A 12,621-nucleotide genomic window follows, 5' to 3' on the forward strand; every position below is an offset into this window, starting at 1 on the left:
CCAGATATATACCAAGCTCCAGGCTTCTCTGCAGTCACTTTCACCTTGGACCTTGTATATAATATTGCGGCTGGTTCTAGCAGCAGAATTTGTATTTATTTATTACATTATTTTATACTGTTCCCTTATAAAGAATGGCTGGAGCATTATACAAGCTCTTTTACTTCTTGTGTTATCACTGTCGCCCTCATAGAATGTAAGCTATTGTGAGCAGGGCCCTCACTCCTATTGTTCCACATGACTGTTTGTACTCTGTAATATAATATTATATTTGTATATGTCCCTATGATTTGTAAAGCACTATGGAAGCACTGCAGAACCTTATTATACACAACCATATTTTACAGAAATGCAGTGGTGAGGGACGATGTAGGAATGATGCAGATGGGGTATTGGGGTCTGTATATGTGTTAGGGATACACACAGGAGAGCTTCATAGCTGCTCCTGCACGCAGTACACTCAATGGTTAAAGCCAATTGTGACAAGGCGGACACTCAGGGGAGGGGGGACTTATCTCTAGCTGATTCCCAATCATTCTGGAAGGCACTGCTCTTTCTTCTCTTCAGGTCTTTATTCCTCTGCTCTGTATTTACATTTGGTTTTTCACTTTTATTTATCTCCCCAAACTTGTATATAATACTATGTGTACTCGTACCCCCATTCCTCCTGACATGATGTGGCCCCATTCTCAGTCTTATTCTTCATGAAGCCTCCTCCTCTCGTGGCCTCCTCTTCCTGTGGCCCCTTGTCCTCCTGCCCTCCAGCCTCCTCCTGTGGCCCCTTGTCCTCCAGCCTCCTCCTGTGGCCCCTTGTCCTCCAGCCTCCTCCTGTGGCCCCTTGTCCTCCAGCCTCCTCCTGTGGCCCCTTGTCCTCCAGCCTCCTCCTGTAGCCCCCTGTCCTCCAGGCTCCTCCTTTGGCCTCCTGACCTACAGCCTTCTCTTTTTGTGGCCTCCTGTACTCCATCCTCCTCTTGTCCACCTGTAGCCTCCTGTCCTCTAGCATCCTCCTGTAGCTTTTTGTCCTCCAGCCACCTCCTGTAGCCCCCAATTGATCCAGCCTTTTCCTGTGGCCTGTTGTCCTCCTTTTGCCCCCTCTTCTCCAGCCACTCCTAGTCTTCTGCCCTCCAGTCTCCTCCTGTCCTCCAGCCTCCTCCTGTAGTCTTCTGTGCTAAAGCCTCATCCTGTGACCTGCAGCCCTCTATTCTCCTCTTCCTCTTAACCCCCGTGGGTATTAAACAAAACAAAGTCTGTTACTTACCTGTCCTCGTTCCCCCGCAGCAGTCACTTTACTTCCCGGGCTCTGACTGTAACTCGGTGGAGGGGCTGGGCCCATTAAAGGGGAGGAGCTACCTCCTAAAATGCTTTGAAAAAGAGGAGAAGCATGGAGGTAGCACTGGCTAATTCTGCCTCTCTAATATACGGGACTGGAAGAAGGTGGGACAGTGTGGGGGGGGGGGCACTGGCAGCTTGAGACATTCTCCCAACTGCCTGGGACGGCAGAACAGAGGCTGAAAACTGGGACTGTCCCGCCGAATGAGGGAATGGTTGGGAACTATGGCTCTGACATACATCAGAGGATGGGTATGAGGGGCCATGGGCCCCTTGGAGAGCCCGCCCATGCTAGCTTTATGAGGAACCTCCGCTGGATCCACTGAATCACTTCCTCATTTATTGCGCCTGAATTTTTATGTATGTAGCAGCCAGGCTAACTCCTCTAGTTGTCTTAGCCAGGCTCAATGGTGTGTTATATTTTAAAGGTATCTTGGTATAATTGTTTGTAACCACAATTTATATCTTCTACTGCTTCTACTAGTGTATATATGGGTTGTCTGGCTTCTTGCACTCACATTATAGGATGATGTAGAGTTTCGGTGGACTGAAGTGCATTATCATGTACAGCTATCTTGCCTTTGCTTAGTCCAGGAGAAGAAGTATAAAAAGAGCTTCCCTGGCAAAAATATGAGATGTGAACGGATCCTTATAGTTGTTACTTACCACTGCAGGTCTTGCAGGTTGAATGGCATCTTTTGCATTCTTTCTGTGCATGGTCTTCATAGTAGGATTCAGGGCAGGAGCTGGAACACTGTTTTTTAGTCCTCATGAAGAAAAAGTTACTGTAGCATGAGAGACAATCAGAGAAGTCTGGGCCTTCACATTCCCTGCAGGTCTTGTGACATTTCTGACAGGAGACAGTGGAGTTATCCGCAAAATACCTGAAAGACAGCCAATTAGAAAGCTATTTAGAGTGACCTTACAAATGATAAATCCAGTGGAGGATTCACGCTGCACCACTTTTCGGATCAATTTTTCCTTATTTTTTAGTTAACCTCTTAAGAGTTCTCTAGGGTTTGATATAATACATTTGTTGATGCTTTTCTTAATATAATGTTTATGGATTCTATAGCAAGTGCAGTTTTGGAGTTATGACCATTGCTTTGTGGATAGTAGTTTAGATGCATGGGGTACAGTTTGCTATTATTAAGAGGCTGAAGGACCTGAGATTATGTCATTCTGGCCACATGACATAAACTGTGACCAGTAAGGAGGCATAAGGCATGGGGAGGATTACATGGGAGGGCCGGGCAAGCAGGACACCCCCCCCCCCCCTCTGATGCCAGGTAATAAAACATAAAAGGTGATTTCTGTGGATGTAAGTGAAACAATTTTTAGCTAGTGATCAAAAGGTCGTAGAGTCCTAAAAATGATAACATTATAAATGTCATCAAAATTCGCAAAAAAACGACACCTCCCAAAGCTCTGTATACAAAGAGAAGTTTGACATTTCTTTAATTCAGAATTTTCATGATATTGTAATTTGTGATTTCATTTGTGTAGATATTAATATAATTGTGTCATGTTTCCTTGTTCCCGTTGATATGTATCTTGCTATTGATTTACTTGATTTATACAATTCTATACCTTCTGGTATCCATATATATGAAGGCTTTGTTTACTGAGACCAGTTTAATTTTCAAATTCGTCACTATAGGGTAGTGCCGCATAGGGGCACTGCTGCAGCTTGTGTTCTGACTGTGTGAAGGAAGTCCCAGGGGTACTACAAAGTATTAGAGAAATGCTTAAAATATGTTCAAATGCTCCAAATATTTTTTTCTCAGCTACTAATACAAACTTTCCAAGTATTGTATTGCATGCTAACACAATACATAGTAATAGAGAAGGCAAACCAGTAACATACACAGTTAGCAGTTTCCAGCCTAAGTAGAGTTTAGGCAGTTAAAGCACAAGCTATTCTATGAAATAGTACAAGCTGTTCCAGAATAATTGAACACACTGGAGATATGAGTCATAATACCATGGAAGACATTTCATGAAGATGTTTTGTAATAATTCTAAGAACTGTGATTTCACAGAGCACAAGGTCACACTATATAATTCTTATGTAAGTTCACAAAGTCATAAAAGTTTGCGCCAGGAAAAGTTAGACCACATCTAACTGATCTTGGTGGGCAACCAACGGAAGGCCCACCAGTCAGTGCCACCATTGTGCTTGCCGCGTGGAAATGTAAGACAGACCTGCACATTGGCTGTTCAATCAACCTTCTAGTAAAAGGTAGGCACTGTACTGTGCTATCTCTACTAGTCCCATAGGAAATAACCAGAGCAGTAGCACACATGTTCAATCTGCACCTCCATTAAGATCGGGACACCATCATTGTAATTAGTGGGCATTTCCCATGCATAGACAGACATTAGCTTTTTATTGCCATTCCACCTCCCTTGACCAGGCATCTACTTTGAGAACACACTTATAAGTATATGAGAATATAACATAATAATGTTTAAACAAAGTTTTATTTGTGTTTCATAAAATAATATTTATCAAGCTGTAAGAAAGGGTTAAAAGTATATTTTACACATTTTGACCACATTTGTGTACACATTTTTTACAAATACAGCTAGTAGTAGGTTTCCATAGAACCTTATTAACTAAATGACAGCTTTTTTTTAGCTGAAAATTGTTTCCCTCATATCCCCATTACTTTGTTATCTTACCTGGAATATATCTGCGAGTCAGAGGGTTGTGTCCTTCTCACCATTTAGCACTTCATGTCAGGTGATAAGGGTGATGTCCTCACCCACTGACATTTGCAAAATGTACCCCATGTATATGTATGTATCTTATCAAATGTCTCCATGGAGGATGGGGAGGAGTACAGGTCCATGGAGACATGCTGTGAATTCATGTGATCCAATACATACATGGGGTACATTTTGCAAATTTAGTGGGCAAAGGACCTGATGAAATCACCCTGGTCACATGACATGAATGGTAAGAAGGAAACTTGGGACAAGGGAAGAAGCCATAGGACTTGGCCAAGCAGGACTTGCCCTCTCTGAATTCCAGCTGTATGAGGGAAACATACAGCTAATAGAAGGGAGTCATTTAGTTAACAAGGCTATGGAAACCTGTTACTACAGGTAATTAAGAAAAATTTGTTCCCTTTAAAATTGTTCTCATTGTTCTGGCATTTGGCAAATATAAATAATTCTGGTGATCCTAATTGACCTAAAAGAAGAAAGTTTTTTTTCCAGTTTTATTTAAACATGAATAGGTGTCTTTTTATAAAGTGTATGTAAACTTCTGGTTTCAAACGGTGGCTAAACCTTCACTGTACTTGAAGTGAAATAATCATAAAAAGTGTCACTTGACAACACGTCACCCATTTTAGCTTCAGGTATTAGCTGTGAAATTACAATTGAGAATAGTTTTTTTCCTAGGTTTATTTTACTCGTACACCACCTGCCACCTGCAGAATAGTCTCCAAATAGCTTTTTTAAATCTATATACATGCCTATCCATGCATATGGTATGAATATATTACCCTACATTTTTACAGTACTGTATACAGATATGTGTCCTATCCTCCTATTTCTTTAATACTATTGTATACTATTTATTCACATGTTATATTTTAATTAGCAGTTAGTTAGACTTTAATGGATTCACAGTGGATATGCTCACTTGATGCTCACTTTTACATTGGAGTCATCGGATCCCCTGGCCTCGATACTTCTTAGCGAGCCACATAAATATAAGCTACCATCTATCTATCTATTGGCTGGGAATTATATGTCATTAAACCAAAAAGACATTTATATCATTTTTGACAAGTAGTCTGCCATACATTATGTATAAGTTATCTTGGGAGATTTAAGCATTAGCCATACATTATTGTTGATCTCTTACCCTGTGTGACATTGTTGTACACAGCTGTCACCCTGGATGTATGATCCCTCCTTACAGCTTACACAGTCATCGCTTTGCCTCCCCGTGCAGGTCTTACAGGTCCTATGGCAGGGAGAACAACGTCTTTCATCACTGTCTGCATAATATCCATCAGGACACGTGTCCAAACAGGTGGCATCTGAGGAAAAATGCAGACATTAGAGATGGCTGAAGATCCTTGCATATGTAATCCTATCCAGCCTTCAGCAGTATCGGACTTCTCTTTATTGTTATTGTGCATGAAGACAGACACTAACTCACCAGTCGTGGTCGGTACTCCACACCTGTACATGTGACCTATATCTGGATATATCTTCAATTTTAAGTATTTTATTCCTAATGCTGGACTTTTATCTTTAGAAATATTCTTCTGATGTCACGATGAGCATTGTGAAGTCATAGTAAGGCATTGTTATGTCATTAAAAGGCAATTGTGATATCACAGAAAGGCATGGTAATGTCATAAGGGGTGTTGTGATGTCACCATTATGAGGCATTGTGATGCCACAGTTATGTTATAAGTTATCATTTTGGTGTCAAAATGGTTCACTACAACGTCACAATGGGGCATTGTGCTGTCACCAGCATCAGACTGAAAAATAGGGTGTTCAGACTTATGAAAGGGGTTTTTCAGGGACAGGGATATTTTTGGCTAGAACTCTGATGTACAGCATTGATGTTTCCATTCTCCCTCTTAACGGTGAGCGCATTTGATTTATTTTTTGGATAGATGAAGACATCATGGGGGTCTATAGCAAGTATGAAACTGAGAAGAGTGAACAAAATAATGCAACTTTTACTACTGTATGTGGACTCACTCAGAAGGAAGTTGTCCTCTTTGCAGCTCAGACAGTGAAGTGCGGTAGCACCCATGCACCTCAAGCATTTCTTATGACATGGCTTGCAGTCCCCATATTCATCAGTATATTCATTTGGTGTGCACACTTTATATGGAACACAGAAACCCTGTCTGTTTTTTTTAAAACCTTCTTTGCATTCATCACAAATATCAGAGGTATGGCAAGTCTTGCAACTGTTGTCACATTCTGAAAACAAAAGGAGTATGAAATGGTGAAGAGGCAACACAAAAAAATGCACAAACTATAATTATACACATGGGGGTGGGGGTGGGGGTTATTAAACTGTCTAAGAGTAAGAATGTGCTTAGTTTCCCATGGCAACCAATAACAGCTCAGCTTTTATTTTACCAGTGCTCATGAATATTTTAAAGACGAACTGTAATTGGTTGCCATGGGCAGCTAAGCTCACTCTTAGGCAGTTTGATAAATCCCCCCCATAGAGACTGAAATCATGTGCTGAAAAGAAGATTCCCATCACTAATACCTTCACAATGTCTTTCTCCTGTTGGATTGTAGGTTCCGTGTGGGCATCTTCCAAGACATTTACTTTTATAAAGGAAAAACTTAGGACTGGCACATCTCTCACAATCATCTTCTTCAGGTCCACTGCATTTTGCACACATTGGGTCACAGGGCACACATTTATTATCTTCATTATAAAATCCATCAGGACATGAACTCAGACATTTTTCTTCATGGAGAAAATAATGAGTCATGCACTCTGAAAAGGTAATAAACACAATTTTTTGTATGTTGCTTGGATTTCCTATGTTATTACTACTACAACCTTTTCCAGACATTAAAGGAATTGTTTGGAGGTTTGGAGATCCATGATTGTTTCGAATGGTTAAGATTGGGGGTTGGTAAAAGAAATATAATATCTAATATATATAAAAGAAATAATGAAACATAATAATTAACCTGCAAAAAAATGAGTTTGGAAGGTGATCTGGGAATTGTAGATGAAGAATCTTGGAAGAGAATGCACAAAAAAGGAAAAAGATTTTACGGAATGAGAATCCCTGGATGGTTCAGTTCAATATTTTGCAGAAATTGCACAATAAAGATGCACAAGTATTTTGCTTGCATTTGGTTGTGTACACCTACAGAATGTATGAATTATTTTGTTGCAATCTAGTGCACTACTATGGGCTACAAAACATTTACCTCCTAAGTGATTGATTAACTGAGTTTTTTCCATTCAGGGATTGGTTAGAAAAAGTGTGAGATTGCTTGTTATCGCTGTTCTCCTGACCTCTAAATTTTAAAACAGTATTTATCCCCAAAATAGTAAATTCTGAAAATACGGAAAATCGATAATCTATTTGTAAGCCGCGTGACATCAAAATAAATTATCCAGACATTTCAAAAATTATGAAAATGTTAAGTAGACATATGGGAAATGTTATTCAGCAATTTATTTAGGTGGTAAATCTGCCTGTCTGAAAACACGATGATTTCAAATTTTGAAAATGGCAAATTTTTCAAAAAATTCATCATTTTTTCTTTTTTTGTAAATAACAGCAAAACTTATCAGCCAAAATTTACCACTAAAATGAAGTACAACATGTGAAGAAAAAACATTCTCAGAATCGCTTTGATAAGTAACAGAGTTCAAAAGTTATAAAGAGACTCAAGTCAGAATACAAAAAATGGGACTGAGCCTTAAGCTATAAAATGGCTGCGTCCATAAGGGGTTAATATGTGATAAATTCAGAAGTTCAGCTTATATAAGTGCTTATGGCCATCAGGAGAACAGGGTCACAGATTGTAGAGCAAAAACTGCTAAATTTTAATAACTAAAACTTTTTGGATTTATATTAAAACATTCTTTAATTTAGGAATACCGTATATACTCGAGTATAAGCCTACCCGAGTATAAGCCGAGGCCCCTAATTTTACCACAAAATACTGGGAAAACCTATTGACTCGAGTATAAGCCGAGGGTGGGAAATGCACTGGTCACAGCCTCCTCAGTATATAGCCAGCCAGCCCCTGCCCCAGTGTATATAGCCAGCCAGACCCTGCCCCAGTGTATATAGCCAGCCAGACCCTGCCCCAGTGTATATAGCCTGCCAGACCCTGCCCCAGTGTATATAGCCAGCCAGACCCTGCCCCAGTGTATATAGCCTGCCAGACCCTGCCCCAGTGTATATAGCCTGCCAGACCCTGCCCCAGTATATATAGCCTGCCAGACCCTGCCCCAGTGTATATAGCCTGCCGCCGCTGCCGGACAGATTGCACAGAAGATATACAGGGGTCGCCGGAAAGGAGAGTTTAGATATATTTATTTTTTTGACTCGAGTATAAGCCGAGTTTGGGTTTTTCAGCACATTTTTTGTGCTGAAAAACTAGGCTTATACTCGAGTATATAAGGTAATAAACAGTTTGTAAACAAATTTATCGTAACACATAGGTAGAAGGATCTGCTTGCAGTACCTGTACAAGTCTCTTCATCCACACAAGACAGGCAATCAGAGGGGCAGCGTTTGCAGATGCCATTAATGTCTGTAAACCTGGCAGGGCAGCTACTTCCACATGTAGCTTCATGCAGTACTTTAGGATCATGGCATGACAAGCAATAATCCTTTGCTTTTTCACATGTTTTGCAGTCTTCATCACACTCTGTACATCCCCGTCCCTGCCCAAAATAACCTCTGTGGTGAAAAAAAGGATAAAAAAGAAAAATAGGAAATCATATACAGGCAGTCATCACACCTGACTTACAGATGACCCCTAGTTACAAACTGACCTCTCTGCCCATTGTGACCTATGATGAAGCTCTCTGGTTGCTGATAATTTACTTACTTTAGTCCAAGGCTGCAATGATCAACAGTAACATGTCTGCACTGAAGCATTATTGTTAATCCTTGTTTCCATGTCAGACCAGCAGTGAATCAGTACCAGGTCCTTGAGCAGTGGAATCATTGATGGTATTGGGCTTTGCATGGTGTGTTTAGTATGATGAAAAATTGTGTTTTTTTTGTATGTAGTCCATAATAACCAACATATATAGCAGTTGTATTAGGACCACCCATTTACTGGTTTGGTTATGACCCTTTTCCTCATCCTAAACTCCACCTCCTTCAGGGAAATGTTTGTTAAAAATTTGAATCCCATTCCTTGCTACAGGTTAGAAGGGGACAGATCTGTATCTATACGTTTTCTTTCCTAAAGGTAGATAATGTTAACATGTGGCCTAAAACTTTATTTGCACAAAGGTAAAAAAATTACATTTTTTATAACCGAGGATTAGCACAAGTCTTGTGAATAAAGCCAAATTTGTTAATGCATTGCTGTTTTTATTACTTTCCTTTATAACAAAAATGAAAAACTGCTTCCTGCAACAATGGAATGGGATAAAGGTAATAAAAAGGATATTTTAGATCTGCCGTTAGTTTGATGGGGGGAATACTGTCATACTGGCACACAATAGCCCATATTTATCAAAAACAGCGCAAACTGTTTAGGAATTGTGGTAAAAAATTTTGATTAATCTGGCGCCCGCAGCAATGCTCTACAAGCATGCAGTGGACTTTGTTCATGCTGCCGAATTGTGGCACGTCAGACAGAATTGTGGCGCAGGGTCTGTCTAAGCAGTTACATCAGTTACATGCCCTTTCTGGTGCACATTTTTTCTATCTTGTCGGACACAGTGCAACTGTGACACAAAACTGGCGCAGACATTTGATAAATACATGTGCAAGCAGTTTGCGTGTTTGTTCTAGTGTAAAGTCAGACAGAAACCTGGTATGAACACTATAATAGATGTGGGCAAATATATCAACATGTGCATTGTAACATCTGTATGTATAAAGGTATTTTTTATTGCGGCCACAGAGGGACTTGGTAAAGGGTGAATGTGACCTGTAGGTGGGTTAGTGTCCCAAATCACCCTAACACATCCTTTTTTAAAAAAAGGCTTGGTACAACGTGATGATCTTACTCTGGGCACATCCGGTAGCATCTCCCATCATGCAGGTAGTTGTGCATGCATTTCAGACATTGGTTGTTTTCGGTGCACAATTCGCAGTCTTCAGTACACTTGTCACATCGCTTGTCCTTTATATTGCTGAATGTCCCTTCAGGACAAGTAGATATGCAGTCTTCTTCATGTAGATATGTCCCTGTGTGAACAGGAAAATGTTACAATAGTAATAAAAAAAATGTCAGTATTACCATAAGAGATTAAAAGCATAGAACATATACTTGTATTTTAAAAGACTTAAACACTATACATTTTGAAAGATTTGGAGAAAAAAGTCCAAAATCCAGAATAACCAAAGAAATGCACATATGTCCTGAATAAAGATAAATGACCCATATATGTATTGGCCTGGGCAGTCCTTTTTCTATTTATTAGCTGTTTGTTTTTTAGATTTTTTAAATTAATTTGATCTATACTTATATATACTTAATATCCCCGACCCACATAAAAACCATTTCTAGTTTCCCAATGTAACTGGAGCATCCATAGCAGATATTGTTGCATGTGAAAGTAATCTGCTAGATTGCTGGAGCTGTAAATTTACAAAGTTTCCCTAATTTCATGTGGTTGGGTCCCTAAGGTTGAAGAGGTTAGCTAGGATTAAAAAAATATATACCTGCTCTCTTTTCCAGACACCTATCCACAGATTGTCTGTAGTATTGTGGGTCAGCATCATATGAGCAGCGCAAGAAAAACCCCAAAAGTCATCAAGTTGCAAATAGTTCTGAATATATGACCTTACCAGAATGACATGAGGTGCAGGTAATGGATGATGTATTGCAAGTCAGACAACTCTCATGACACGGCTGAAATTCCTTGTCATATTCTGTAAAATGAGATCCATTAAATTCATTTTAGTATATTTAATATTATAGGAGGCATATAATGGAATGTAAAAAGTATCAATAAAGTGAAAAAGATACTGAAACTCAATAAATTTAAGCAGTAAATATTTGTTTATTCATAGTGTTTATCAATATTAAGCTGGTAAGTCAGTTATTGGGAACCTATCACTTGGAAAATACTGATCTGTAGGCAGCATGTTCTAGCTCAGTGGTGGCGAACCAATGGCATGGGTGCCAAAGATGGCTCTCAAGGTCCTCTCTGAGAGCACCCAGGCCATTGCCCCAGCAAAGAGTTCACCAGACAGACTTAAAGAATTTTCCTACAGTCATGGGCAACTTAAGAGAGGCGGGTCTCAGCGCCATTTTAAAGGAAATCTACCGTCAGGATGAAGGATTGTGAACCAAGCAAACTGACATACCGGTGTGTGCCACTACTGGCATTAACCACTCTTCTTTTAGTTTTTACAAAACAAGGCTTTTAAATTATGATCCCCACAGGTTCATTTCTGTAATTTTTTTGTAAAAACAAGGGCATAGGAAGCTAAAAGAAGAACAGATTCCACCGTAGGGGGCACACACCAGTATGTCAGTGTGCTTGGTTTACACTCCTTCATCCTGGTGGTAGATTTTCTTTAATGCAACACATGCCTGGCTTATGAGCCTGCGGGTAGAGTAAGAAGGTGTGAACAGGGTCAGTAATCTTTAGAGCTCCTCCTGCTGGTGTTTACACAGGGACCCTGGAGAGAGACTACAATGACATTCTGAACTTGGAACTTTGTAATAAATAAGTGACTTTTGGTTAAAGTTTGGGCACTTTGTTCTATCTCAAAACATAGATATGTAGCTGTGAGAGAAAAGATCCAATATAACAGTGGCCCATAAACTTTTTTCAACCAGGGATTGGCTGCATTTTTTTTTCCAGGGGCCTGCCCTTATAACACTCCACCATACCAAACCCACTCTATTGTGTGCCCACAAAGTATAATGCTCCCTTTACTAGTTACCAACCTTATAGAATTCCCCTTTAATGATCCAATTCAGAGAGACCCATGAATTATAATGTCTGTAGCTCCTTTTTCCCTTACAGTGCCATCTTTTCTGTTGCTCTCCCACTTATAATTTCCCACTGATAATGGCTTCCCTGTTTCTGTAGCCCCCCACTTATAATGTCTCTCTTACTGCCATCCCCCAATTACAATTTCCCTTAACTGCAGCCCCATCTCATACTGTTTCTCTTACTGCAGTCCCTTTACTTTAGCTCCACACTTGTAATGACCCCCCCCCCCCGACTTCTAAACCCCTTTCCTGCAAAACCCCATCTGTAATGTTCTCTTTTCCGTAGCCCCTTTTGGCGCCTAGGGCCATCCTATATCCTATTCTGGCCTACCAGCCTCAGAGCAGCACATAGCCGCGGTAGGGTGGATAACCACTGGCTCTTTACTTCACCGTTATGTTACTATGGAGGATGCAGATATAACTGAAACCTGGGAAACACCTTCCCCCATTCCTGAAAAGTGGGACACATGGTAAAAATCTGTAATTGTCCTTCTGAATCTGGGATAGTCTGGACATATGCACAGCTGCTTTTGTATCCATATTGTCACTAACAGAACTACCTCCTTGACTTCACAACATAGACAGAGCAAGTACATAACAGGATAAATAATAAGTTATACTTAA

At 40.1% G+C, this 12,621-nt stretch overlaps 1 protein-coding gene across 1 annotated transcript in view; it reads right to left on the reverse strand.

Moving 5' to 3' along the window:
* The window catches only part of PCSK5 (proprotein convertase subtilisin/kexin type 5), a 254,780-nt gene that overhangs the window by 10,188 nt on the left and 231,971 nt on the right, over window positions 1-12,621 (reverse strand). Inside the window, exons 28-34 of the mRNA XM_072150928.1 lie at window positions 10,839-10,922; window positions 10,055-10,235; window positions 8,548-8,765; window positions 6,593-6,829; window positions 6,067-6,294; window positions 5,210-5,387; window positions 1,996-2,213 (exon numbers count right to left, since the gene is read on the reverse strand). Of these exons, the coding sequence (XP_072007029.1) occupies window positions 1,996-2,213; window positions 5,210-5,387; window positions 6,067-6,294; window positions 6,593-6,829; window positions 8,548-8,765; window positions 10,055-10,235; window positions 10,839-10,922 (1,344 nt within the window). The remainder of the gene's footprint in view (window positions 1-1,995; window positions 2,214-5,209; window positions 5,388-6,066; window positions 6,295-6,592; window positions 6,830-8,547; window positions 8,766-10,054; window positions 10,236-10,838; window positions 10,923-12,621) is intronic.

The sequence above is a fragment of the Engystomops pustulosus genome, chromosome 1 (assembly GCF_040894005.1).
Source record: "Engystomops pustulosus chromosome 1, aEngPut4.maternal, whole genome shotgun sequence".
NCBI classification, from domain to species: Eukaryota; Metazoa; Chordata; class Amphibia; order Anura; family Leptodactylidae; genus Engystomops; species Engystomops pustulosus.